The sequence below is a fragment of the Pleurodeles waltl genome, chromosome 6 (genome assembly GCF_031143425.1).
Source record: "Pleurodeles waltl isolate 20211129_DDA chromosome 6, aPleWal1.hap1.20221129, whole genome shotgun sequence".
Lineage (NCBI taxonomy): Eukaryota > Metazoa > Chordata > Amphibia > Caudata > Salamandridae > Pleurodeles > Pleurodeles waltl.
In genome coordinates this window covers 210890023-210917918 of record NC_090445.1, presented here as the reverse complement: position 1 = coordinate 210917918, position 27896 = coordinate 210890023, and the positions used below count along the sequence as shown (strand labels likewise).

At 43.9% G+C, this 27896-nt stretch overlaps 1 protein-coding gene across 9 annotated transcripts in view; it reads left to right on the top strand.

Moving 5' to 3' along the window:
- The window catches only part of HDAC5 (histone deacetylase 5), a 962367-nt gene that overhangs the window by 386331 nt on the left and 548140 nt on the right, over positions 1-27896 (top strand). For all 9 annotated transcript variants that reach the window (XM_069237853.1, XM_069237857.1, XM_069237855.1 and 6 more), the window contains one exon: positions 16156-16415. In XM_069237853.1, coding sequence (XP_069093954.1) covers positions 16156-16415 — 260 coding nt within the window. The remainder of the gene's footprint in view (positions 1-16155; positions 16416-27896) is intronic.

Here is a 27896-nt window from a genome sequence, read left to right as displayed (position 1 = left end):
CAGGCAAGTTGAGTTTCACTGAACTGGAGTTATGCTTTTCTTTGAACTGCACTCCGGGCCATTGTGGGAGCGTCGACTGCTTGGGCCAGCTTTAATAAAGAGGAACTCCCAGACATTTCTTTGCTCCTCGTTGTCTTTCCGTCGTCAGAGGTTGAATTCCAAGGACCTCGGTAGAAAACTATGCGAGAATCATCATACCTTTCTGGCACCCAGTCTGTTTTTCAAAACGTACGTTGATGATGTGCCATATATATTCGAGAGGTAGAGAAGAATTGATCGAGGGAAGGAAAAACAAGGGTAGATGGCCTGAGCTGAGTGTGCCTAGAATGTTTTGCCACATTTTATGTTTTTGTTTTCTGAAGGATGAAGGACGCGGGTATGGCAGTAGGGTAAGAATGTACACCCAAGAAAGACCAGTCCAGAATTGAGAGTGAACGAACTGCGAAGACTTAAATGCAGATTTAGGATTAAACGAGCAGCAGTATTTTGTACAGTTTGTAAGCAATGAATGAGGTTATCAGGTGTACCCAGGTATAGGGACTTTTCATATTCCAGTTTGAATGTAATCAGAGTGTGAGTTACTGTCTTGTGAGAAGCCAAGGAAAGGGGAAGAATGATTGTCCTCTGCTTTTCTAACTGGTAAAGGAAAGCAGGTGCTTGATATCAAACAAATCTGCTTAATATGTGATAGTTTCTGGTCGAAGATAAACCCCATGTTTCTATCAGATTCTACAGGGATCTCAGTTGGACCAAACTCTGCCATCCACCAGACTGGTGATCAGTGAATTGTATGTTTCCCATAAATGAGAACCTCAATTTTGCCCTCATTTAACTTGACCTTCATCCAGGTGGCCGCAGATGATATGTGACAGCTGATTTGGACTTGGATGGGTGAAGGATTAGCAAGGAGAAAAAGATACATCATCCGCATGGGACATAATATCAAACCCAGAAGTTCAAACAAGAGTTGACAGTAGAGTGATATAAACATTGGGCAGTGTGGGCTGAAAGAGGTTCCATGTAGAACCCCACATGAGAGAGAACTGGTCTCTGAATGATAGGGTTGAAGAGAGGCAGATTGAGTCTTGTGTAATAAAAATAAACAAAAGGACTTGAGGCCCTGTTTTTACTGACACCACATTTGAATTAGCTGATAATAAGAAAATAGCAGGCTACTGTGTCAAAGAATATCAAGGCAGCTGGGCTACCTTGATCTAGGATCATCCTGAGTTTGTCAGTGATGGATACTAAAGCCGTTTCAGTGGTGTGCAATAGGCGGAAACCAGATTGAGCTTGGTCCTGCAAGAAATTATATTCCAAAAATGAAGGTATCTGTATGTTTGCCACCTTTTTCAAAACTTTCAAAGGAATAAGGAGAAGGAGTTGCTCCGTATGTTAGGATCTATTGTGGTTTTCTTTTAAAGAAGAGGGATACTCTGAGCCTGTTTCTAGCTTTCTGAAAGGGTGACAGAGCGGCGAGATTAATTACAAAGCTCTGCTAAAATTGAGTCAAGAATTTCCGGAGCTAATCCACAAATGTGAAGTGGGCATGGGTGAGGTGTGACCCCTGGTTTGATAGTAAAGAAAAAAACTGTACTTCACACATAGAGTGCTTTAAAAATTCAGATAGAGTAGTACTGCTTGGAGAGCACTATTTAGAGTAAAAAAAAAAGCTGAATTCAGTCAGTATCTAACATTTCTCATAAAAGGATGATAGATGGGAGCATAGTTCAAATGAACGTAGAATAGAATTACTGCAAGAGGTGATTCATGAGGCTTTTTCCAATAGAACGTATGTTGCATGAGATGATTCAGTTTTAGTGGCGAATTGCGAAATGCATGCTGCCCTAATAAGATACTGGTAGGATTTCCACAAGTGCCTTTTTAGTGGTTTACACTTCTTTTCCTTGCAAAGTTGGTCTACATACCAGGGCACTGAGGGAGTGATAAAACGTGAGCATGAAGCTTTTAGACGAACAGTGGTGTCCAAAGCACTGAATTTGATGTCCGCTAGGAAGATATCCGTATGGATATCTGAGAGCCTTTTGCTGGTATTAGAACTACTGAGTCTGGCCCAAGACCTAAAGATTGAAGATTTAGGACCTGATTTAGATATTGGCGAATGAGTTACTCTGTCACAATGGTGACGGATATCACGTCTGCCGAAATCTAAATCCAGTTATATACTATGGGATTTATATTTCAGCAGACAGGATATCCATCACTGTTGCCGCCAATATCTAAACCAGGCCTTAGTGCTGGGAGCTGTTTTCTTGCTCTTTTTGAGATGCAGCAGGATAAAGGGTACTGTGTAGTGATCTGCTCTTATGAGTAGGATGGGATTAAAAGCCTTGACGTTGAGATTGGTGAATGTAGGATCGAATGGATGCCGTCCTTCATGAGTGGCAGATTAAATAATTGAGACATGACTAAGGCTCCCAGAGATTCAGTAAGGACCAAAGAATTATATAATGCCAAATCATCTAAATGAAATTGAAACAACCTATATTGGTGAAATTGGAGGCTTTAAGAATGTAAGGTGCCAAGAAGTCTGCTAGCATAGCACTGAAATTAGCCCTTCCACCCAGTGTACAGTAGATCAGGGCATTTGAAAAAGGTGTGGTGACGCGGAGTTTAAAGTGAATATTGTGCATTTGCTTGTTTCTCATTTTGATATGGCAGAACACCCTTGTTCCTGTGGGTATGGGGTATTGGGAGGGTGATGGGGGGAATCTGTTAGTCTTCATCTTGTACCCTTTTCTGAAATTGTGACGGTTCACAGTCCCATGCTAACAGATAGACCTTGTGGACTGTCTAGCAGCTAATTCTGTAGCTTAGGAGCTGGTAGGCTGGCAGGGTTGGAGAGACACAAGTGGAGCTCGGCACACATCTTGTGTTCCCCTAGCGTGCGTCCAAATGTGTCTCCATATTCTTTATGTAGGTTGGCTCTGTGGTCTAAAACGATCTCCAGGAGGGTCTCTTCACTCGTTCACTCCTTCTCTTGTGAAAAGATTTCCAAGTGGGATCCTTTCTGCCTTTGGATTCCTCCCGCCCTGGGGGCGCTCTGTCTCTAACAGCTATCATGTTTTGGAACCCTTTGGCTACACGAATCTTTGTTGCCAACAAGTGAATATTTGATATGTCACTGTGGGCAGAACCACAGAGCAGCCGTGGCTGGAGGAGTGGAAGCTTGCAAGCACATGCTTTTGTAAACAAAGCAAGAGGGGCTGTGCTAAATGCCGCTCATTTGTACAGTGAGACCTTGCGTGTGTAGCTGGCGCCTGGCGTCGCATCCTTTGGAAAGCAGGTGTGTGCCCCCGCATGGCAGGAGACGGCAGCATGACAGCTGGAAGCAGACAGTCTGGCATCGCATCAGCTGCAGGGGAGAGGTAGCTGTTCCTGGGCCCTGGAAGATTATCCCTGTAGGTTAGAGTTGTATAGCCTATTTATAAAGTGAAGACTAGATTTGCAATTGAGTATATGGCTAGCTATTGAACAATTGCTGTTATTTCATCACATTTGGAGCAAACGTTTTTGCAGGTAAAGGAATACACTTAAAGTTAGGATGTGAAAAGGGTTTTCGTAATGGTAGTTTATAGTACAGCCATGTGTCAAATATAGGTTACATCTGAACTCATAGCAGTAGAAAAAAGTACCATTTAACAGTTGGACAGGACATCACAGCTCTTAAGAGCCTCATTTAATAGGCCAAACACAGATTGCACTTTTGTTGTAGGTGCGCTGATGGTCTTTGTTTTGACTATCAAGATCACACACATGTCGAAATGTAGGAGGCTAGGCATTCAATATGATTGCAACTTTGGCAGGTTGAGAGGTGTGCTCATGGTGACCCGCCTCAGCGCTGGAACGGTAGAATACCAAGCTTTCTTTCGTCATTGTCCTCGATTGACTATAGTCTTTGCACTCTCATACATGTCATGAATGTTATTATATTCTAAGACAGTCTCTGTTCTCGTCGGTGTGACTGCATTCTTAATTTCTGCCTTCAGTCTCTCTGTTGGCACTTGTTGACCTTCTAACTGTGGGTGGTCTGCCTCTCGTTACTTTGTCACTTGACCTTCAATACTTTATTACACTTTTCTCACTCTCAACCCTTACAAGTTAGCCTGTCTCTCCCTCTACATTGTTACCTTTTCAGCCGTGGTTGCTCCTCTTATCAACACAAATCGTTAAGTTAAACTCCATCTCTTCACCCTCAAAGCCCTCCCTTGGAATCCCTTTCTCATCTGTATTCCTTTCATTTGTTTCTACGTCTTTTTCTTTTCTTCCTTTCTGCAGCACTTTCCATGTGCCCCTTTTAACTCTGTCTGCCTATCTCCCCCCTTTTCACCTGTCCCCTCCTTTCTGTCTCTTATCTTTGTTTGCTTTCTCCATTTAACCTTGTTTGTTCGCTTTAGTCTTCCTCTAACAGCTGCTGTTCAACTGTCTATTTTTAGCATTGATGTCTCAGTACAATGACAATACATGTTGAGTGGTGCTAATGGTAAAGGTAAGCTGCCACGCGCCCTGCAGGGATCCCTGGTCCTCTGCAGTTCATGCCCTAGTCCTAGGCCCCCTATTGCCTTTTGGGTGGCGGCAACATTGTGATGCGTTTGTCGTGTGAAAGTCAAGCCTAGTCCTACACTTGCCTACTGTAAATGACGAGTCATACCTGTCCCTTACACCGCAGTTGTGTGGCCTATAGTGACGTTTAGTGTTTGATAGCTTGTAGCCCTGTGCACTGCCGACTTCCTTGTTGCCTTGGATTCGGGCTGCTCCCTGGTTGCTTTGAAGCCCTTATTGCAGAGAGCTCGACACATTGGCCTCGATTTGCTCCCATGTTGCTGTGGCCTCTGCCTGCTCCCTCGTTGCCTTGGCCTCGACCTGCACCCTCACTGTCTTGAACCTTTGTTGCCCTGGGCTCGAACTACACCCTCATTGCCCTGGGCTCAGACTGTGCCCCAGTTGCCCTGGGCTCAGGCTGTGCCCCAGTTGCCCTGGGCTCAGGCTGTGCCCCAGTTGCCCTGGGCTCAGGCTGTGCCCCAGTTGCCCTGGGCTCAGGCTGTGCCCCAGTTGCCCTGGGCTCAGGCTGTGCCCCTGTTGCCCTGGGCTCAGACTGTGCCCCTGTTGCCCTGGGCTCAGACTGCATCCTCAGTGCCCTTTGCTCACAGACTGCCTTCTCGTTGCCCTGGCCTCAGATTGCGTCCTCATTGCCCTGGGCTCGGACAGCACCCTCTTGGCCCTGGGCTCGGACAGCACCCTCTTGGCCCTGGGCTCGGACAGCACCCTCTTGGCCCTGGGCTCGGACAGCACCCTCTTGGCCCTGGGCTCGGACAGCACCCTCTTGGCCCTGGGCTCGGACAGCACCCTCTTGGCCCTGGGCTCAGACTGCACCCTTGCTGTCTTAAGCCGTTGTGGTCCTGCACTCGGCCTGTGCCCTCATGAGCATGGGCTCGGACTGCGTCCTCAATACCCTGTGCTCAGATTGCCTTCTGGTTGGCCTGGGCTCAGATTGCACCCTCTTGGCCCTGGGCTCGGACTGCACCCTCTTGGCCCTGGGCTCGGACTGCACCCTCTTGGCCCTGGGCTCGGACTGCACCCTCTTGGCCCTGGGCTCGGACTGCACCCTCTTGGCCCTGGGCTCGGACTGCACCCTCGGTTGGCCCTGGGCTCGGCCTGCTCACGTGGTTGGCCCTGGTCTCGGCCTGCTCACGTGGTTGGCCCTGGTCTCGGCCTGCCCCCTGGTCGGCCCTGGGCTCGGCCTGCCCCCTGGTCGGCCCTGGGCTCGGCCTGCCCCCTCCTCGGCCCTGGGCTCGGCCTGCCCCCTCCTCGGCCCTGGGCTCGGCCTGCCCCCTCCTCGGCCCTGGGCTCGGCCTGCACCCTCCTCGGCCCTGGGCTCGGCCTGCACCCTCCTCGGCCCTGGGCTCGGCCTGCACCCTCCTCGGCCCTGGACTCGGCCTGCACCCTCCTCGGCCCTGGGCTCGGACTGCACCCTCCTCGGCCCTGGGATCGGACTGCACCCTTGTGGCCCTGGGCTCGGACTGCACCCTCACTGTCTTGAGCCCTTGTGGTCCTGTGCTTGGCCTGTGCCCTCATGGCTCTGGGCTCGGCCTGCCCCCTTGTCGGCCTGGGCTCGGCCTGCCCCCTCGTCGGCCCTGGGCTCGGCCTGCCCCCTCGTCGGCCCTGGGCTCGGCCTGCCCCCTCGTCGGCCCTGGGCTGGGCCTGCCCCCTCGTCGGCCCTGGGCTCGGCCTGCCCCCTCGTCGGCCCTGGGCTGGGCCTGCCCCCTCGTCGGCCCTGGGCTGGGCCTGCCCCCTCGTCGGCCCTGGGCTGGGCCTGCCCCCTGGTCGGTCCTGGGCTGGGCCTGCCCCCTGGTCGGCCCTGGGCTGGGCCTGCCCCCTGGTCGGCCCTGGGCTGGGCCTGCCCCCTGGTCGGCCCTGGGCTGGGCCTGCCCCCTGGTCGGCCCTGGGCTGGGCCTGCCCCCTGGTCGGCCCTGGGCTGGGCCTGCCCCCTGGTCGGCCCTGGGCTCGGCCTGCCCCCTGGTCGGCCCTGGGCTCGGACTGCACCCTTGTGGCCCTGGGCTCGGACTGCACCCTCGCTGTCTTGAGCCCTTGTGGTCCTGTGCTTGGCCTGTGCCCTCATGGCTCTGGGCTCGGAATGCCCCCTGGCCGGCCCTGGGCTCGGCCTGCCCCCTGGCCGGCCCTGGGCTCGGCCTGCCCCCTGGCCGGCCCTGGGCTCGGCCTGCCCCCTGGCCGGCCCTGGGCTCGGCCTGCCCCCTGGCCGGCCCTGGGCTCGGCCTGCCCCCTGGCCGGCCCTGGGCTCGGCCTGCCCCCTGCCCCCTGCTCGGCCCTGGGCTCGGCCTGCCCCCTGCTCGGCCCTGGGCTCGGCCTGCCCCCTGCTCGGCCCTGGGCTCGGCCTGCCCCCTGCTCGGCCCTGGGCGCGGCCTGCCCCCTGGTCGGCCCTGGGCGCGGCCTGCCCCCTGGTCGGCCCTGGGCGCGGCCTGCCCCCTGGTCGGCCCTGGGCGCGGCCTGCCCCCTGGTCGGCCCTGGGCGCGGCCTGCGCCCTCCTCGGCCCTGGGCTCGGACTGCGCCCTCCTCGGCCCTGGGCTCGGACTGCGTCCTCGTGCGCCTGGGCTCGGACAGCGCCCTCGCTGTCTTGAGCCCTCGTGGTCTTGTGTGCGACCTGCTCCCTCGTGGTACTGGGCTCCGAGTGAGCCCTCGTGGGCCTGGGCGCCGAGTGAGCCCTCGTGGGCATGTGGCTCGGCGTGCGCCCACTTGGGCCTGTGGCTCGGCGTGCGCCCACGTGGGCCTGTGGCTCGGTGTGCGCCCACGTGGCCTGTGGCTCGGCGTGCGCCCACGTTGGCCTTTGGCTCGGAGTGCGGAGTGCGCCCTCGATGGCCTTTGGCTCGGAGTGCGGAGTGCGCCCTCGATGGCCTTTGGCTCGGAGTGCGGAGTGCGCCCTCGATGGCCTTTGGCTCGGTCTGCGCCCTCGATGGTCTTTGGAGCCTTCCCACTGACTGAAAGCAGGTGCTGCAGCACCGAAATTACCAATAGCTATTAACACTAGGTATTCCTTTGTGGCTTCTACTCTGCTAATTTTGTTCAAGGTCTCTTTTGTGGGTAGCAGAATAGCTTTGCCTTACTTTAAGCAGTAGACAGTAAAGTGTACTCTTTCGGCAACGGAATGATATGTGATGTGTCAACCTATTCTTCATGCCGAGATTCAGTTTCTTAAACCAGGTTTGGCAAAGTCATAAGTCTCACTTTTGAAAGGTGTTCGCTGCATTTTTTACTTTTCAAAAGCTTGTAGCATCTGCAAAAAGAAACATAATATTATTGTCCATGCACAGCAATATCATAATAAATGGGATGCAACGAAGGCTCATGTACAAGCTGCACTGGCCTCCTGAGAAATACTTAGTGCTCTATCACTCACAAGTTGTACAAGTTAAGCGCTGGAGGTGACCCAAACCCCACTGAAAGTGTTGGCATTGTACACGTTTCGACAACAGATAACTAGTTAGCTAGCTAGCTAGCTAGCTGACTGTATAGCTAGTTGCCTGAGTTTGAGACCTAAAATTGTTACAGACCGAGACAGTATTTTCAAGGGTAAATATTTGGCCAGGATAGGCTACGGTGACTCTGCTTGAGTGCTACTGGTCTTCTTTTACTGTTGAGACAGATGTATCTGCTCTGACTAGCAACTCCTGTTGATTGGTTTAGAGAAAGCGACTCAGGCAAGTTCAGTGGGAGATCTGACCATCTGCTTTGACAGAGCGAGTGTCCCAGTGTTTGAGGGAATACATTTGACAATGTCAGATGAGTTCTTTCTACTCTGACAGCAGCACAAGTTTATCGGGTTTAGAAGGAAATGCTATAGACAGTTTAATTGTGAGATTGACAGGGTGTCTGCTGTAACTGTTTTGTCAATTCCATGTCTACTTTGTATGGCTGGGTTCAGTGGCAGTATGACTACACTATGTGAAATACAGAAAACAAATATTTTCTCTGTCCTTTCATCAGTACCGTGTTCCGCCATATCCTCCCAATTTTTACTTCTGTCCTTGATTACCATCTGACAAAAGTGCCTCAATGGCTGTCCTTCGAGTATCGCAGCATTCTGATGTAGCCAAAAGAAGCTACATTTTGGTGCTGTTCAGGAAAACCAAACTATCTTCACTATCTGTCATGTGTGTACTTTAACTTAAGTTGCCCTTACTCTGTTTTGGGTCACAAACTCATCTTGTGGATGTCGAGTTGCACCGTTTGGTAGTATTTTTGCAGATGTTAGTCTTGCCGTAGGGTTATTGGGCTGCACAAACATGGGAGAGTCAGTTGCCTATGTTTCATTTTCGCATGCTTGCGCATATGTGCACTCATTGCAAATTGCTGAGACTATTTTGGAGCAAATCTCTTGTATCTGCTTACACTTTTGTATGTGTGCATTTCTTTTATAGTGCAAACCTAGTCAAAATGTGGAGCAGCTCTGTACAGGGTCAAAGAGAAGTAGCTGGTTTGTAGAGTATCAGTGTATTGAGTAGTGTTATTTTAAGAGGCGCCTTTTCAACTCTTTATTCATATATTGTGGCAGAGTGCTGATACCAGGCCGTATTAATGTTTTTAGGCATTGTGCTCTTTGTCGGTAACATTGGTGTCTAGGATGAATCCAAGTGACTTGGCATTCAATGAAAGTTGGGATTCAAAGCCATCAAGGTTCTTGTGATTTAGCTGGGTTTGTACTGTTTCTCCTTTGTTGTTCTCGGTAAGTAACACAAATTCTGTCTTGGTTGAGTTGAGGTTGGCGCTGGACATACAGGTCTTGAGATGTACAGGCATGGTTCCTGCGTAACAATAATAACATTATCATTAAAGAAGCAGACAAAATGGGTAATGCTTTTGTTATGAATGCTACATACTATCTAGCTGAATAGATAGTCCTAGGGTGTGTTAAGTTTTGAATCAAGCAGAAACATTTTCGCTTTCTTTCAACTCTTGGGCTTATAGGAGCATGATGGACTGTTGTGTGAGACTGACTTTTCAAACTCCAGTATTAATTGCATACCAAGTGGACCTATTGTTCTCCAGCATTCATGTGGTGTAATTGACTTGGGTTCAGATGAGAATCATGCAATATCTAACCTGGACCCGTCTCCTCAACTTGCAATCCAAAACTATCCTCTATATTCCCTGCTTCACTTGATTTTTCTGAAGAGCGAGATTCTGAACTCTAGATGAATTCTAATTGCCATTTTTGGCACTGACAAACATAGTTCTCAGTATTCCCTCTCCTTTCGAAAAACAAAATACTGTAGGTTCCCCAGATTAAAGACCTGCTGCTTGAGCTGGGTATTCACCTATCTGTTCTATTGCTGCAATTGAGTTCCTTGATCATGAAAAGGTAGTCTTTTCACATTTAAGTCTGTTGAAAGAAAATAATGCTAATGTGGGTGGCTAGAAACTATTTCATAAGGAAGCAACAGAGTAAAGTGGCTCAGAATTTGTTACTGGGCCATGCATCTTAATCCTCTCAAGGGCCGTCATTACGAGTGGCCCTGAAAATGGATTGGATTTCCTACATCCTGGAGTTTACCTATACCAGAGGTATTGGAAACTGAGTGTAGGAAAAATCTGGGCCGTTACATGTTGGACCCTGAGGGTCCTCTTAGAAATGAAGAATTACTGAAGGAATCACAAATTCTGGCTCGGGTCCCCTCCCCCTTAATTCCATATTTTCCCTGGATTTTCCCACTGAGATTTCAGTTGCCAAAATCTCTGTGTAGAAATAACCAGATCTGTGGGAACACCGCGGATTTCATAGTTCCGTTGGGGTGGATACCTGCTGTTATTGATCGGAATCAGCCATCGGAATTTAAAAGCCACTTGTAAGGAGGGCCCAAGGTATCTTTGTACACTATTTTATGCTTTTTAGTAGTTAAGGGCGTCAGGGGGATTTACTGTAAGCAGTAGTTGTCAGATATTGCCTTTTCGAAACCTTTCACAACAAATCAAATTGTTTAACATCCTTTTCGATGGCCCATCCCAAATTAATTCTCCAGTTAATAATTCTGTCAATTTTTTGGCACTTTGAGCCTGTGACCTCTTGGACTTGGAATTTCTATCTGGGAAGATAGCCTTTCTGATATCAATCATGTTTGTCAGGAGAGACAGCAAGCTTCAGTTTTTCTTTTCAAGAGTCTTATTGTCTTCTACAAGAACAAGATAATTTATCGGATGGCATCTTTTTTAAATAATTGAGTGTCAGTTAAAGATATCCTCAGTGGCGTAACAAAGGTCCCCACTGCCCCTGCAGTGCAGTTGGGCACCCGAGCTGCAGGGGAGATCTCATTTCAGTACCCTGATCTGAGAGCTCCTGAGTGAGTTCGGAGGGGGTCCCTCATGGACGTCAATTCACCGAAATGCCAGGGGTAGCGGAAGTGACATCACATGCCCTTTGACCTTAACTTTCACTCACACACACACTTACACATACTTACATATAGTCACAAATGCACACTCATGCAATCTCTCTCTCACACAAGCACACTCTCACCCGCATACACACATGCAGCATCCTTTTTAAAAGCGTTTTTTTTCCTTACTTCAACTGGCAAGTAAAGGCATATTCTAGCTAATTGTACTGCGTTTTTATTACACTGATAGTGAATAATATGCTATTATGCATTAGTGTCATAAAAATTTTACAGAAAACAAAGAAAGTGGATCCTCAACTGACGTTCATGAGGACGAGCTGCCACTATGTTTCTGGCACTGAATTTTCCACCTCTGAGGCCAGGGGTCGCGAAGGCAGTGGGCAGGGTTCGCAAAGGGCGAGCACTAAATCACGTTCATTGGGCCCTCCATGTACTTTGGAGGGTCCCCCCTCAAGTTTCCTTACGCCACTGGATCTCCTCCCGTTCTTTCAGCCAAGATGTAATACTTCTTTGGCAGAAAAACTTCGTACATCCTGTGTCAAAAGCTCTTGAGTTTTACCTTCGCATTAAAAAAAACACACCTTCTGACTTCCTGAACTTTGAGCCTACTCTGCTCTGCAGCACGGCTAAAGACACTATTCCCAGGTTGATACAACATCTCATTAGGGAGCTTCAAATTCCAAAGAGACTTCATGCCCTTTCAAGCAAAGGAAAGGGCGCATCATAGGTCTTCCAAAGTCATGTTCATGTTGCAGAAATTTGTAGTGCCGCAATATCTACTGTATATGCTGTTAGCTAGGTTATTCCCTTAATGCATATTCCAAGAAAATTGTGCAATTTGCTTGGGTGTATGTTGTATCAGCACCCCAGAATCACTTTTCCTGCTTATTTTTTCTTAGAAATTTCTTTATTAGCATTTTGGTTTTACTAACCAAGCATAACACTCAAAGTTATTTTGAGCTGAAGGCATCAGAAAGTTCACTGTTCATTTCAGGCCACAAAATATACAAAAATTGGTCCCTCCAATATTCCCATCCACATCCTCTTTAGGTATAGTAATTTTAAATATAGCAGTTGACCTCTCAACCTCGGTTGGTTGCCAGACATGCTATTCCCTTATATGGACCCTCATCAACTTGGTATTTCTCCCAACTCTCACAGACATTCCTATGTTTGCGGGACCATCCTTAGAACTCATAAATGGGGATTTCTAGGATGCTGCATCTGTCCATGCCGGGACTCCACTGGGCAAAAAACGGTGGTAGATGTTTCCTCCAATACTGGACAATGTTGTGCTTCCCTAATATGAAACCTGATCTCAAGAGTCTTGTCCGTGTAAATCATTCAACAGCAACTTTATGTAATAATGCTGGTTTAGGTGCCAAATCAAGGGGGTGGTTAAAAATGTGTTGGGAAGTTCAGGCTATTCCCTCGCAAGAGGATTCATTGGAGGACTTGACCTAGCTGCATGAATAAAGTCTCTGACTTCTGCCCAGCATATGAGACAGTCCGGTCTGGGGCCCTTATAAAACCACCAGAGTCTTTCTGGATTTTGTTATAGTTGATAGATGTATTTGAACGGAATCAACTGTATCTATCAGAAATGGTTGACACTCTAGGTGCCATTAGTGCGAACATCCATTCTTCATCCTTCAGAGGAGCACCAGCTGTTTAAATATGTGAAATCAGTTGGGACAGATGGTAAGGAGGAACAAAGTAAAAATACATTAACATGGTGAATCCAGTACTTTGTGTTCTTGATCTTGCTCCTTCACAACATGCAGAGCATCATCTCCTCAGCATATGCTGTGATTATGTTGGAAACGCTTGTATGAACTGGGAGTGGTGGTTTCTGATAAACTTACAAAAGGGTGAAGCTCACAAGTGAGGAGGGATGCTCTTAAACAGTTGCTCCAAAGTTCTTGAAGTGACATTGCGGCATAGGTAATCCCATACAGTTCTGATTAACCCTGAATACGAACTGAGTACCAGAGTCACTATGAAGCTATTTTTTTCCTTTTGCCATAATAAGTGTGTGTGCTAGCTTAATATTCAGATCATTGAATCAGGCACGAAATGTACAGTCGGCATTATAGGAGAGAGGGCAACTTAGTTGCTGTCATTTGACTCCTAAGTAACATCTTTTGTCCTTTGGCTGTTGTGAGGCTAAGTTAGGTGTCAAGGTGGAACCATACAGATCTAGTGGTGATATTTGGTATTTTTCAGGTTTTAGTCTGTTTTCCACTGCAGTAATTTGTTATCAGTGAAAGTTTGGTGGGCTCCTCTACTTAACATGCAAGATCACATTCTTCACAGTGATTGCTACAGCAAGGACGACCGATTGTGATCTTTCTCTTCCAAAGAATAATATGTACCTTTTCATAATAATGGTTAGAATCAATTTTTCCTTGTAGCTGAAAGTGATTTTGGATTTAAGTATGAATCGGGGCAACTCTTTGTAACTTTTTACCAATCCATCTTGTATTTGCTAGGAGATCCTCCAGCACTGAAATGCAAAGGCTGCTCCAGGTTTAATCTTAATTGGACAAACTCTTCCAGGACATAAAATATGGTGACTCTGTCCCACTGAAACAGGGGTAGAAGCTTGACTTTTCTGAGGATATACAACAAGTTTACAATGCAGCCTTCTCTTAATTGAGCTATTAGTAAAGTAACTGCAAATGTAAGTTTAAATGCCCACCTTCACCTTCATAGCCGTATTTTGCACAAGTTGAAACTGGACCTCTGGTAACTGCAAGTCGATGCAGTTGCCTAGGTCTTGATATATAGTCCAGTGCTTCTTAACCTGCGGTTTGGAGAACCTGGGAGTCCGTGACTGCTTAGAAATTGAAATAATATTAACATATTAACAAACAGTATATAAATAAACAAGCAAAATGTACAGCTGAAATATCTGAAATATTCTGTAAATGTGAAGGAATTTGAAAGTGGAGGCTAAAATATTATCCTCAGATTGATTGGTGGGAAATTGTAAGTGCTTCAGAGGGAATATAGTGCAGGTGAGGAGTGACTTCAATTGAATGGAGCATAGGTCCAACTTTCCTATTAAAATAAAAATATAGATTTTTTATTTGTGAATTAAAATATTTAATAATTTGTATATTTGTTTGATGAATGCTTGTTTATTTATTTTTTTGTGCATTGTTTTTCAGTTCAAATGATCGATAATATTTAGATCGGGGTCCCTGGCTTCCAGGAATGGCTCAGTAAGGGTCCCTGGATTCCAATAATGATTCATTGGGAGTCTCTGGGTTCCAGTAATGATTGAGCGGGGTCTACTGAATCAAAAGGTTAATGAGCCACAGATATAATACACAAGTGCATTTGTGGGTGCTTTCAAACTGTTTTTGGTGAGGACAGGCCAGCTCATCAGGCTGTGGAAAGACCTGCATTTCAGTAGCCAGACATCGTGGGAACCCCACATTATATTGAAAGATCGTTATTTGTGAGAGTGGGGTAAGAACCTTACCTAGTCCTGTGGGCTTAAAGGCAGAAGACCTCCACTCCTGTGCCCCTTGCCACCACAACCATAGTCTAAGATGTGCCTCATCCAGTTGCTTTCCATCCTTATCCATGTTTACTCAATCATGTGTGAATGAAATTAACTCCATCTGTGTTGGTCAGGGAAGCTGGTGAGTGAGCAGCCAGGAGCCATCTGGTATTCTAGAGCTGATTTTCTGAGATCTTGACAGGAGAGGCACTAGAACCATGGACCAAGAACGGCCTTTGGATGAAATCAAATCCATGTCAATGTGGTGGCTCATAGTCCCAACGGTGCCTTTGTATATTTGTGGGTCAAAGTATCTCCAAATGAAATAAGTTACCATTATTTAACCATGTGTTAAATTAAAGTGTTAAAAGTTTGTTACCTTCCACTCAGAGATACAACTCTTTTGTTATATCCCTCCCATGAGTTGAGAATATCCTTGGATGTACTTGAATAGGAAACCCGTATACATGCTTAAACTCAAACAGTAACACACTTTCTTCAGTTTTTCCTCAAGCTACCCCATCGGAACGTTTTGTAGAAGCAGTGCAAGTTTCACTTGTAATATATTTCGTAGAATGAGTTGCTATTTCTGTAAAGAATATATATCTATTGTACTAGTTTATTAATCTAATAATAACCACACGCTTGATAGCACTCCTAATGCACCTAAGTTTGCAATCAACATCCATTAGTACTAGGTAAGCAGTATAATTTGAACACTGTTTACTATGAAAACAAAGTTGACCGCACACCCTACCAAGCATCTAACATAGCATAGATACTGCCATGTAATGGCTATCAACATGCTTACATCTCAGTAACCAGTATGAAACAACACATAATAAATACATTCTACAAGACAGTAGACCACTGTATATTAATTCCACCCAGCACAGACATGCAGTATAGTTGGGTTACTGTACCTTTATCAGCCTTCGACGTATAAAAGCTGTAGGCCAGTCTGCAACAGAACACATTAATCCTCCTCTCGCTCAATTCAGTAGATGGCCAAGGTTCCCTAACAGCATCTATAACTCTGTTATTTCACTCACATAAGAACATGCTGTGCAATGAACATGCCAGATAACCCAAACGGCACCAGTTGATTTTGGCTAAACATTTCTAACAATATATCCCACTGATATATATTTGATAAACACACACATACTGGAAACAGTATCAGAACCACAAACACCACAAACCACTGATAATACATTCCACAAAACAAGTCAACCTCTGATCTGCGCTAGAATACTCAAAACTAAGGTTGCAATGTAGCTGTACTCATTTAGCACTACAAGCCCCATGCTAATAGCAGAGGAAAAAGTACAGAAATGAATTGCACCAGACATACCAGTAGAAATCAGCTAATAATATATGGCCAATGGTATTGGGATTGCTTGACTTTTACATTCTGCTAATCAAAATAAGTTGCTTATTTTCAGGAGTGAGTAGCACCCAGCATCCTCTTGCTATTGAGTGTTAGTACTGTGAGAGTTGCTCAACTGATTGTTTTGCATTTACTTATCTGTCATTATCAAATTCGCAGCCCGTAACAATTCTGCTCATCAAGAAGATCCTCCTTGCATGCTTGGTAAATGTAAAGCATGTGAGCCGGAGAAGTATACCCAGGCTGAACAACAAATGTTAAATATATTGCATATCTTTCCCTTACTTTGGAGTGAGTTTAACTTAACTTGTCTGTTTGCTCCGCAGCCATTGATGTGAAGCCCGTGCTGGGTGTGACCATGCCGACCACTTCCAGCAGCAGCACCAGCCCAGTGGATCTACGGACAGACCTTCGGGGGGCAGTGCCTGGGGTAGACCCCATGGTGCGGGAGCAGCAGTTGCAGCACGAGCTGCTTCTCCTCAAGCAGCAGCAGCAGCTCCAAAAACAGCTTCTGTTTGCAGAGTTTCAGAAGCAGCATGAGCACCTTACGAGGCAGCATGAGGTCCAGCTGCAGAAGCACCTCAAGGTAGGACTCTCTTTGACTCCCACGGCTTATGGCAGTGCGAGAGGGAGTGACATGAAAAAAGCTCCTTTGAAGAGATGTGGTTTAATAGGACCCCTATGAATTTATTAAACTCTTTCTGTTCATGAAAGCACATTGAGGAAAACTGGTCAAAGGTGTTTTTCAAATAGTGAAAGTAAACTAGTGGTAAGAAACCTTGGGGCACGTGGTGCTCATTTGGTGATTTCACACCTGATTTTTTCAAGTAGTAAGTAGTACACCCACACTCTTACCAACCGCTTGCCCACCATTGCGTTCAGTCGCCCTTAATTCAGTAATGCCTGGGTCACATCTATACACCTCTCCTCTTAATCCTTCATGCCATACATCTTTCCAATAATGATCTACCTGACTGTACATTTGAAGGCAACCCACCTGCCTTTCACTGTCTCGTACTATATGTCATTTATCACCCTTCTCATTTTTATAACCCTTCCCATCATTCCACACATCAGCCTGCTTTCCTCACTCTTACTTAATCCCTCTCCCCTTATTTGTCACAGTGATTTCCTTCCTGCACTGATGTATGACTGAGATGTTAAATGTTTACCCAGTCTTATCCATCTCCCTGTCTACTTCATTGCTAGTGTGACCCCATGCTGTTGCGTTTTATTATTTGAGAATATATTCCTCTGCAACTATTTGGATCAGTTTCTCCTCTAGCAGATTATTTGCATACACACAATTGTATGTTTCCATAGTCTGTAAATTGCTGACTTTTACTTAGTTCTTACCCCTGCTTCACCTCATTATCAAAACTATAGGATATTGGGATGTATTCTCCTACTCATTCTGCCTTTGTTGCCTCATCTTCAAAAATTGGGAAGACTTAGTAACAGGCCAGGTTGTAATATTAAGCTTTTTATGATAATCAGCATTAGATTGTGAGTTGTGAGCACTAGCAAATCATGGAAGCGAGGAGAAGGTGTTCATGTGGAGAGAAGGAGGGCAAGGGAATGTAGAATATGATAATTTTATTGTGATAGTATGCACTAGTTATTTGACTTGGTGAAGTTAGTTATCGTAAGCAAAATGCACTTTTCATCAGTATATTGGTCCTCTCTCATTTAGAGTTTGTAAGATTTTTGCTTTCCCTGCTATTTGAACATTTCAGCCTGTCATTGAAGGTTCATATGCAGCCATGCTACTGATCTCAGGAAGTCCCTTGGGAGAGTGCCCCCAGTTTAATTCTGTTTAATTTTAAGTTAATTTTCTAACAAATGCAGCATGGATTGTAATTACCTTAGTAAACTCAGAGAGGCTTGTTGTCTCATTGGGTCTTTGTATTCAACATTTCAGTCCTTCATTGCTGCCCTACAAGTCAGCCAGCATAACGGGCAATACAATAGGATAGGAAACCATACGCAGGCTCTTCATGATAGGGTATTCTCAGACTACCTTTGTGTGGAGTTCATGAATACTTTATAACAGGAGTTAATTTTTATTTAGATGTTCCCAGGGTCGGACTGGCCTATAAGGCAATTGGGCAGTGCCTGTTGGGCTGGCCTGACAGGTCAGTGCATAGGTTGTTTTTCTGGCCATTTTTGGGCCAGTTTTATGGTCTGCTGTACCACTTTTACTTTTGATTTTTCTGATATTAAAGCAAACTACACACCTGCAGCAGGCTCAAATCCAGGTGGTGTTCCATACCTCGCAAAACACTTATACAACGTGCCTTTATAATTTAAAAACTGCCCCAATTTGCAAATACAGGACACTTTTTTTTTATATTTACTTCACTAATGGGGGCACTTTAATTTTGGTGCCCCGACAGCACAACTGTGGGCCAGAGCTCATGTGACCACCAGAAAGGGAGCAGTATTGAAAAGAGGGTACTTTGGACCCACTCACATGTTGATTTCCTTCTCCTTAAGTATTTGATTGTACTCTAGTTGTGTGCATCCACTTAATATAACATTTCATTGCAGTTCATAGGTTTTAATTGTCCACAAACTATTGTGGAGTTATTGTGTAATGGGAGCAGTGTGCATATGTGAGCGCAGGGTGGTGCACAATAAAGCAGTACCGAATGGCATGGCAAATGCTTGTTAAAAATGTAGTTAAAGAATAATTATTTGGCCTCCTTTTAAAAAGGAAAAAGGTTAAATTAAAAGAGCGTAGCTTCTTTGAACAGCGTACCTTCCTAGAGTGCAAAACTGTATTGACTCCATCTCTCTGACTCTGTATTGACTCTCTCGCTCTGTCATGGCTGATGACAGGCAGTTATTTTTCTGCTGGGTAGTTTGGATCCATGAACACAGCCCGTTTTCTCATTTTATGTATTAATTTCAGCTTCCTTTTATTATTTTTCGAAAGAGGAGATCCCGCATGCCTTCTCCTTTTTTGCCCAAATCTTCATTTTATTGATTTTCTCTTTTATCATTTTACTTGTGTCGAGGTTTAATTTCATTATCCTTTTCACACGTGTCCCTCTTGTTTTGTGTATTTTTTCATTTGTGACCCTGCCTGTTAAATGTGCTCCTCTTTTGACATTCATAATGTCTAAGAAAGCCATATTTGACAAATGTTGAAAGACTTGATATGAATTTGGCCTGCGGTCTGTAGAGCCTCCACAAAATCTGCCTCGTATGTCTCAACATATTAATAGGCCTAGCGAAGTTTCTCCCACATCCTCTACACCTGCTCTACATTTTGAGACTCGTTTTTCCCTTTTCTCACAGCACAGAAAGGGTTAAAAAAAAAAAAAAAAAACAGAGGCGCAGTGAGACCTATGTGTCGATGTCCATTTCGAATGTCAATAATGACGTTAAGACTGACATTGAAGCACTCGGCGCCAAAACACTTGAGGATGAAACAGCTTGACGCCAGTGTGATTAATGTCAAGGCACTCTGTCACGGGCATAGTGTCATGGAGACACAGTCTGTTGAGACCTTCAACAGAAAAGAATCTGCTACCAAGAACAACGTGTTTCTCCTTAAAGTCGATTTGTATTTGCTCGCACCCAGATGGCAGGTACTGGAAATAGAAGATCTTCTAAAGTCTACATACTAGTAGCATTCAACAAGAAAGTTCTTCTCCCCATGCTTACAAGTCACAAAGGAAAATGCTTGCATTAACATCAGAGAGAGACTGATTGTTTTAAGAACACCCCAAGCGCTCAGACACCTTAGGCCATCCTGAAGTACAGTCCTACAAGTGCCATAAATCTGAGGATCATCACTGAGGTCATGTTCCCTGACTTGACCTCTATCTGGAAGCTCACTAATGAATAATACCGCTGCTTTTAAGCAAGACCTGTGATGGGAGCCATAAAATTAAACATTTTCTTTGATATTTCTCATGCTAGATCCATTCGAGAACAGTACTGCAAAGAGCTCAGTCTTGGCCACTGATGCCATTAGAACCACACTTGATAGAGCATATGATGAACATTTTTCTCCAGTCATAACAACATTGCCAACTTGTCCCAGTAGCAATATCTTGGGTGTTTCAGGATGGGTTTCCTTATCAGACTCAGTAATCATGTCTGTGGCAAGAAAGAAGTACATTTTGTCTGCATAAACTTTTAACACACCAGACAGTGTTGTGTAAGCTACAACTGGTGTAGCTCTACAAGGTGTGCTTTCCCACCCATGGGTGACACTTGTGGACTCAGTTCAATGCACCAACGATGAAAGTGAAAGACAGGTTATTGTAGTCCAGCAGAACACTACTCAATGTTTTATTAAAATAGAGGTATCCTGTTTAGGTTACTAAAAATACCAATGGGAAGGGATTAGGGGCACTGTAGTAGCAGTAAATTACCTATTTCAAAATTCACATTATTACACACCCACTGCACTAAGAAGAATGAGCACTTTTAAGTAAGAATTGTTTATTAGCACAAAAAAATACCTTCTTTCTCAGTACATTTAAAATAATTACACAGAATATTATTTAAAAAAAGGCATGTTATGAGAAACAAAGAATAAAATGTACTTTACTAACATGGTTAAAATATCATCTAAAACCTAACACCCTAATGCCTACTTCTCTGCACTATACTAAGAGAGCATGAAACTCAGAGTATCTTGCAGTCTAGAGTTTCTTACAGCGAAGAGACTCACTGCATACCTTATTGACAGCAAAGGTTGTCTTTATTAGGAGAGGTGTGAAGACAGTGTTCCCCGCGAAGAGCAAACACTCAGCAGTTGCAGTCTTCCTCCTCTCTGCTTTATCCGCTTCAGGCTTGAGTTGCGATCTAGCATCTGAGAAGTGTGCTGGCAGTAGGTGAGACTGTCTGCCGGAATCTGGTTTGAAAATCCGGGCAAAGGACCTCTACTGACCCGTGGTGAAGTGACAGCCCATATGTACAAAATCTTATCAGAAACTGGAATTTATGATGTAAGTTTAGGAATGTGTGACATAGAGTATGTGCATCAAGGTGTGCATCCCAGACATTTCCTTCTGAACACATATAAGGTAAAAGGATGTCAATTCAACTACACTATTTCTGCAACATGTCTGTATGTGTTCTTTGACATGGTGAAAAGTAGACATTTCACCCAAATGAATGTCCCATCAGGTGTTGCATCTGTACCAATAGTCAATTGATGTGACACTTTCACAGTTCTTTGAATGATAAGGTTAGGTGACATCTGCATCAAATGTCAGATATGACAATGATTCTGCATATATCGGGAATGATAGTGACTTCCTTTGTCTAAGATTGAGAATATGGCGACCTCCATTATTCAAGATTGAGTCCGGGGCTACATAAAAATTGTCAAACCTTAGGGGCTTGGTGTGAAAAGAGAGCTGTAATATAAGATGTCCAGAAAATCTTCCTCCACAGTACGTATTCCACCACATTCCTATAGAGGTATAAATGATGCTGTTTAGTATTGTACTGGGGTGCAAAGATGATGTTCTGTGAGGTGAAAGACAAAGCTTCCTGAACATGGTTAAAAAAACAGGCATTTAGGAGTCCTAGCAGATTAGCAGCACTGTGGTAGCTGTCATGGATTTGTCTGCCTTGAGAGGAATTTGAAACCAGTAGCCTTGTGTCTTGGTTGGGAAGCCCCCCGACTTCAACCAAGCAAGTGTTTCCCACTCTAGTGCAAGCAACATTGCAATCAGCTGGAAGAGTAAAAACTAAAAAACAACAAAAGAGTATTAAATTATTGTTAGAGTTGGCTAAACACGGAGGTTTCATGACAATTTGCAAACACCCCACCCATGAGGTCCATACTATTTTGCATGCTTGTTTTTCGTAAGAGAAGCAGGTACTCGCTAGACAAGTGACCAGGAAGGTCTGATGACAGAAGATAGGCTCTTTTTGGGCTTGAAAACAAACTGCACAAAATAGGTACAAAAGACGAATTAACGTTTGCACGTGACCAGGTTTTTATGCGAATCCAGGAAGCTGATTGGATTTTTGCATCAACGTACAAGATACATATTTCCACATCTCAATGTCCAATAGTACAAATGAGTTTTTGGGAAAACAAGCAATTGCAGTTCAAGCCAGTTTTACTGTTTTTCCTAAAATCAGACCACAGTAACCTCTCAAAGTGCATGGGAGTGGTGGCTTCTTATTTCAGAAGGAAAGGAATCTTTACTAGCTTTTATCTGGGACACTGATTGTAGGTACTTTCTTACAACAAAGTGCTGCAAGATGCAAACCGAATCATCCCTACAATCATGCCAAGGTTAGGTCAGCACTTGAACGTAGGCGATCGCTCCATCATCAGTGTTGGTTTTTTCAGTTAAAACCTTGTGCCTTTGCTTGTTGAATTTCACTTGTCCTCAGTGGTATGTCGCATCAACGTCATGAAAAGGCTCATGCGAGACCCCTGTAGAAATAAAGAGAAGGTAAGTCTAGTCCGTGCTTGAGAGGAAATATTGAATATATAAGGTAGTTTATCAGTAATTCCAGTAGTGAGAAGAGTACGAGAATATGATGTCAGCAGTTCCAAGATCTACTCCATTCTCTGTTTGTTTAAAAATGCCTCCCCACTACGGTTAACTTAGGGAAAAAGTGGCATGCAGTCTCGGGTAGAATCATTGGGTTTTATAAGCAAGTTGAAGTTAAGAGCAGTTCATTTAGCTTTGAATAAAAACGAGCTTCATCTTCAGTGCGGCTGGAAACTAGACAAAAACACATTAACAATGTTTTACCTGAAGAAACAGGGGGATGCATTTCAGAGGACCCTCTAGAACAGAGGTCTCCAAACTTTTTAATGCCGCGCCCCCCAGCTGAAAAATAAAAATCATTGGGCCCCCTTCTCAGAATTTTTCACAATTATTGTATAAAGATGGCAATGTTTAAATATGTCTACACCTATTTAAACATTGCAGTTAAGTACTGTTACCTTTTTAAAGATGCAATAACATGCTTCTGCTTAAAACAAAGGCCTGTTATCTGTGTAATGCTTCTTTTGGCCAGAGTCTGGCGCCCCGACCCCTGTGATCGCTTGAGGCCCCCAGTTTGAAGACCTCTGCTCTAAAAGGCACCTCGAAGTTTCTGCCATTGGATGATTGCTTGAGAGCTTCCGGTAGCAAGATTTTGTAATTTAAAAATGTCTTCTGAATTCCCATGACGTGCATCATTCCGCCATCTGGTGGTTGGGTTGGGAATTTTTCATAGTGACTTTTTTTTCTTAATTTTATTTTAGGCCTCTAGTGGTGGTGCTCTCCTTCAAGCATCTTCTTCCTGCTGAAATTGAAATGCCACAGCGGTGTAATAGTTTTTTCGGTTTGAAAATTTCATTGCCTTAACTAGGTGTTTTCATTTTAATGGTTTAGGAGTTTTATGAACACTTAAGGCCTCCTCAGCACTCTGTTTCATTTCCATTTAATTTTACAGTTGATTGCTCTTTTAATCTTTCTTGCATCCAGAACCTCTTGTGTTTATGGGGTTGCAAGGTCTGTCCATAATGACGATTTTTCTTTTGTTTGTTACTCGATCATGCTCTAAATAAAGTTTAATCTGAAGCTTTGTTTTAGCTTCTCAAACTTGATCATGCTTGGTAGTTTATCCTACGTATTATATTTGAATTTATGAAATCAGTCATGATCTGAAGTTGAGTTACATGCCTTCTTTGCCTTTTTTACCTCTGTCCTCTGTCGGGTTGCTAGATTTCGAAAACTCCTTGGCCTTTTGTTTGTAACTAGAAGGGTTGCATTTGTCATTTAATTTGTATTTCCCTTACATTAAGTTTAAACCACAATTTGGATTGATGTGTTTTGCGACCAGACTCTATTATGGAATTTTATTTTGATATCAAAGGTTTTTCCTTGAGCGACTGTTTTCTCCTTCATTAGTATCGACTTTTAATTTGTCGGCTTCAACTGTCTTTCTTTGTATAGCCCATGAATATTTTTTTTACAGTAATGCTGAAGACATAGGGCTTTTGGAGTTTTTAGTGATGATTTCTTTAGGAAATGATCCCTGTGCCACAAAAAATTCTAAGAAACTACTTTGAGGACCGAATTCAGATGGTATTCTCCATGACTCTCTTATACATACTTTTGAAAATTCTAAAAAAACTCATTGCAAAGATGGAATTTATTTTCCTCTTTCCCTATTTTTTTCCGCCCTGCCATGTCTAATTCCTCTTTCCCTATTTCTCTCCGCCCTGTTGTGTCCAGTGTGCCGATACGATCTTTTCCATGAGAAATAGTTTTTGATTTAAAAAACTAGCAGGCTTTACAGTCCTCTGACTTATGATCTTTTGGAAGACATACACAGTTGCAGTTCGGACAGAACTTAAATATTGTGCTCATCATATGAAATGGCGTTGAGGAAATTAGAGATAACAAGCCTTTCCTATATGCTACGTCCAACCCAGTTGAAGATCTTCAGGAAAAGATCTGTCTTCAGGTTGCAGTAATGGTCAGCCTCCAGCAGATGTCCCTCAATTTCGTCAAACTCTCAATTTACCACTCAGCTTTACTTTTCTTGTAGAGCTACACACACATCTCCGAACCCAGTGGCAAAAATACATTGGGGCTAATGGTCAAATTCACAGTAAGTCGCACTGACTGACTCCACCTAAATCAACATTCAATGTTTAAAAAAAAAAAAAGGTTACTAAGGCTGGTGGAATAGTGCACAGTATGTGAATCTCAAATAGATTCAAGTTCCAAAACCATATTTAGCCAGGTTTACAGGTAAGTGTCTCTTACCATTTATCTGCCAGGAGTTGTAAACAGACACCTTACTCAGTCATATCCAGGGGTGTGGAATTTAAGAAAATATCTACTTGTCCATGGGACAGGTTGCTTCCTAAATTTACCTGTCCTGTAAAACAATCTCCTTGTCCCTTTGGTGCCATGTAGTGCAGTGACAAATTATGGCAGCAATCTCATTCTGTAAGAGCTCTGATAATAGCCTCTGAAATTATGTCAGGGCTAATACTATAGTAGGGCTTAAATACTAGCAATTTCAAACCCTATTATACCAATTTCCTTTTTTTGCCACCTTTCATCAGATCTACTTACTCGGGCTGGAGGAAGCAGTAAGCAATCGTTCCAGGGCTGGAATGCCTTCGTCTGTGCAAACCATCTACCTTGCACGTTTTAAGGAGTTTCACCAGCTCTAATCTGAACGTTTCCAATACTAAAAAAGCTTGGAAATGTACTTCTGGCGAGGGCAGAAGGAGAAGTTCTTCTAGGATTGGGCAAAAAAGTGTTTAGAGAGAAAGTGAACTTGTGAAAGCTCAATAGATTTTGGCATGAGGAAATCTACACATGCATATTTGCTCATGCTAAAATACAGTTCAGAAATATATCTAGGAGTATGATGTACTGGTCTACTTCTGTAAACTCTTGTGAATTCATGAAAGCCACTAATTCGAAGACAAATACCATGGTTGCACTTTTGTGACTTTCTTTAAGAATTGGGTCCCAAATTAGGTCTGGCATAAACCAAAACATTTTGTTTTCATTAAACTTCCATTTCTCTCTCTGTCGGCTGGCTTTAATGTGAGTGATAGCATTCTGCTCTTCCACAAGGAGGAGTATATTGGCACACAAAGTAGTTTTGTTCAGTGCCAGGAACAACTGTGGTAATCAGTGGCATAACAAAACTGGAAGGTGCCCCCGGCAAAGAACATGGAGGAGGCCCCTCTCTTGACTCATTCAGGCCAGGTGCTGTGCTGAGTGGCCCCTGAAGCTCTGGGGCCCTCCAGCACCTCAGGGGCTGCAGGAGCTTGCGTTATGTCACTGGTGGCAATGAGTGCTTTTTGTGACCAAAAACATTTTTTGCTTTTTGCCAGTGTATGTTACAATGGTGAGGGCCTGGTGGCTCCCACAACAATAGAGTGTTACAAAAGCCATGTCAAAACAAGACATTCATTAACGAAACCAAAAGACTCGCAACAAACGTCGGAACGGTTGGCTCTGCCAGTGCTGGTTTATTTTCATGTTTCCCATAATCTTGTCAAATGGTTACATTGATTTTCCAATATGAATATTTTTTATAAACACTAGCATGCGTCAAAATATTTTATTAAATGATGCTTCAAAGAAATATTACCTAAAATTTCACATTATCAAAGGCTTTTTCCTACTTGCATTTTTTTCTGAACATTTTATTTTGAAAGCAAAGATTCATCACCCCTGCTTACAAACTTGTGCAAACATTTGTATCTAATCAGAGTTCTGGGAGCATTATACTTGGTCTTGTATTGTTAAACTTTTCAAATGTGTGTACACTTTTTTTTTTTTGTTACTGGAAACCACTGTCAGTGGTGCAGTGAAACCTCAAAACGTTTATTTAGAGTGCTCACCCTAATAACGGCTTTTCATTTATGAACCATGAATACAAGTTCGAACAGAATTAACATACAGACACACATTACCTCAACTGCAGACAGTTTTCTTCCCTGAAAACTATCACCCAAAGGGTTTGTGCTGTAGGTGGTTAGGGCCTACTTGCCCTAAGGACAAAATAAACATGAAAACTTGTTGCTCTTGACCCCAAACAGTATGTCCTGGGTGTCGGGCTATAGGAATTCCACATCCCTTCATATCAGAAAGTCACAAATGGGTTATTTACAATGAGGTTCATAGGGAAGTCTTCTGTCACTAGGACGTGCAGTAATTCTGTCTTCCTGTAATTGTCTAAAATCCAGATTATCAAAAGTTCTGATATAGGTACCGGGAGAATGCTCTTTAAATGATATGATGGGGAACTTCCTTTGCAGAGGCATTGCCAGTGGTGTTGCACAGTTTACTACTCTGGCCGATCCAGATCACACAAGGCAAGATAATAGACCACAACTTCTAATCACTGAATGATGCTGTGAGATGTTGTGAATGCAGCCAGTGCCAAGTAAATACTTGCAGTGTGTTTTCCTGTACGTATTGAGTTGTACTCGGAATCATCCACATTTAATGTGTAGATATCTGTGAAGTCAAATGTATGCAAAATAAGGAGATAAGTGCTCCATGATAGGAAGTTTCATTGCAAAGTAATGGATTAATTTTAGTTTCATTATAAATGGCAACACATGCTTAATAGTATAGTCTTATAATTAACTCATGGCTATTGTTTAGTATTTCCAATTAATAAGTATCAGAGGCTTGTCTGATTTAACAGACGTGTAAAATCATTGGTTTCTTTGTAATTAAACATCTTCATCAAGATTAGAAAATATTAATATAATGCTTATGATTCCACACCATTGCTGCTTTTAGGATTGGTACCCTGGATTTTTAGCAGCCTGTCTACAGAATTCATCGGATATGCCCATTTGAATTTGCAAACAAGCTGTGAGGACATTTTGAAAGAATGGTTACATGCTTCCACCAAAATCTCAAACAAATCGATGAAGGAGAGGTTCCCCATCTGCTGTTTTGAGAAGTTTATCAATTGCCTTGGTATTCCATGAAGGAACTATATTGCTTCACTGTTGTTTTTTCAAAACCAAACCTACAATTTACTTTCAGACTCACTTCCATAATAGCCAGGTAATGGCCATCACCATCTACAGCATGATTCCTTCAGAACCAATGTGATTAATAATTTTTCAGAATGTTCTTTGGGGGAATCCATGACAGCAGGCTATGTGGTTAGTTTTAAAGATCGTACTGCACTTACTTTACTGACCCAGCTGCACTTTTTAAACTTCAGAATAGACTGCCTCTTATCAGTCAAGTCTGGCTGGTTCTCAGTGTCAGGGTAGTTTTAGTCTCTGAAGTTGTTAGTGTTATTTTCATTATTTTTGTCTTCCTTCTTTCCAGAAGTTGTTACCTTTAAATGTATTTGTACTGAGGTTTAAACATAGTGAAAAACACTGAGACACTGCATCATAATCTGAGCTAAAGGAATAGTTACATGATTATAGAAGGTACCTGTTGGATTTAACTTCATCCCACTATGCCCACTCCTTTCCTATGTCCTACTCCACCGCGCTGTAATTCCTCAAGTAAGCAACGCCATTACTTGCCACCCAGGTGTGCATATCATATTCAGGGGGCCTCGAGACAGGTGCTCA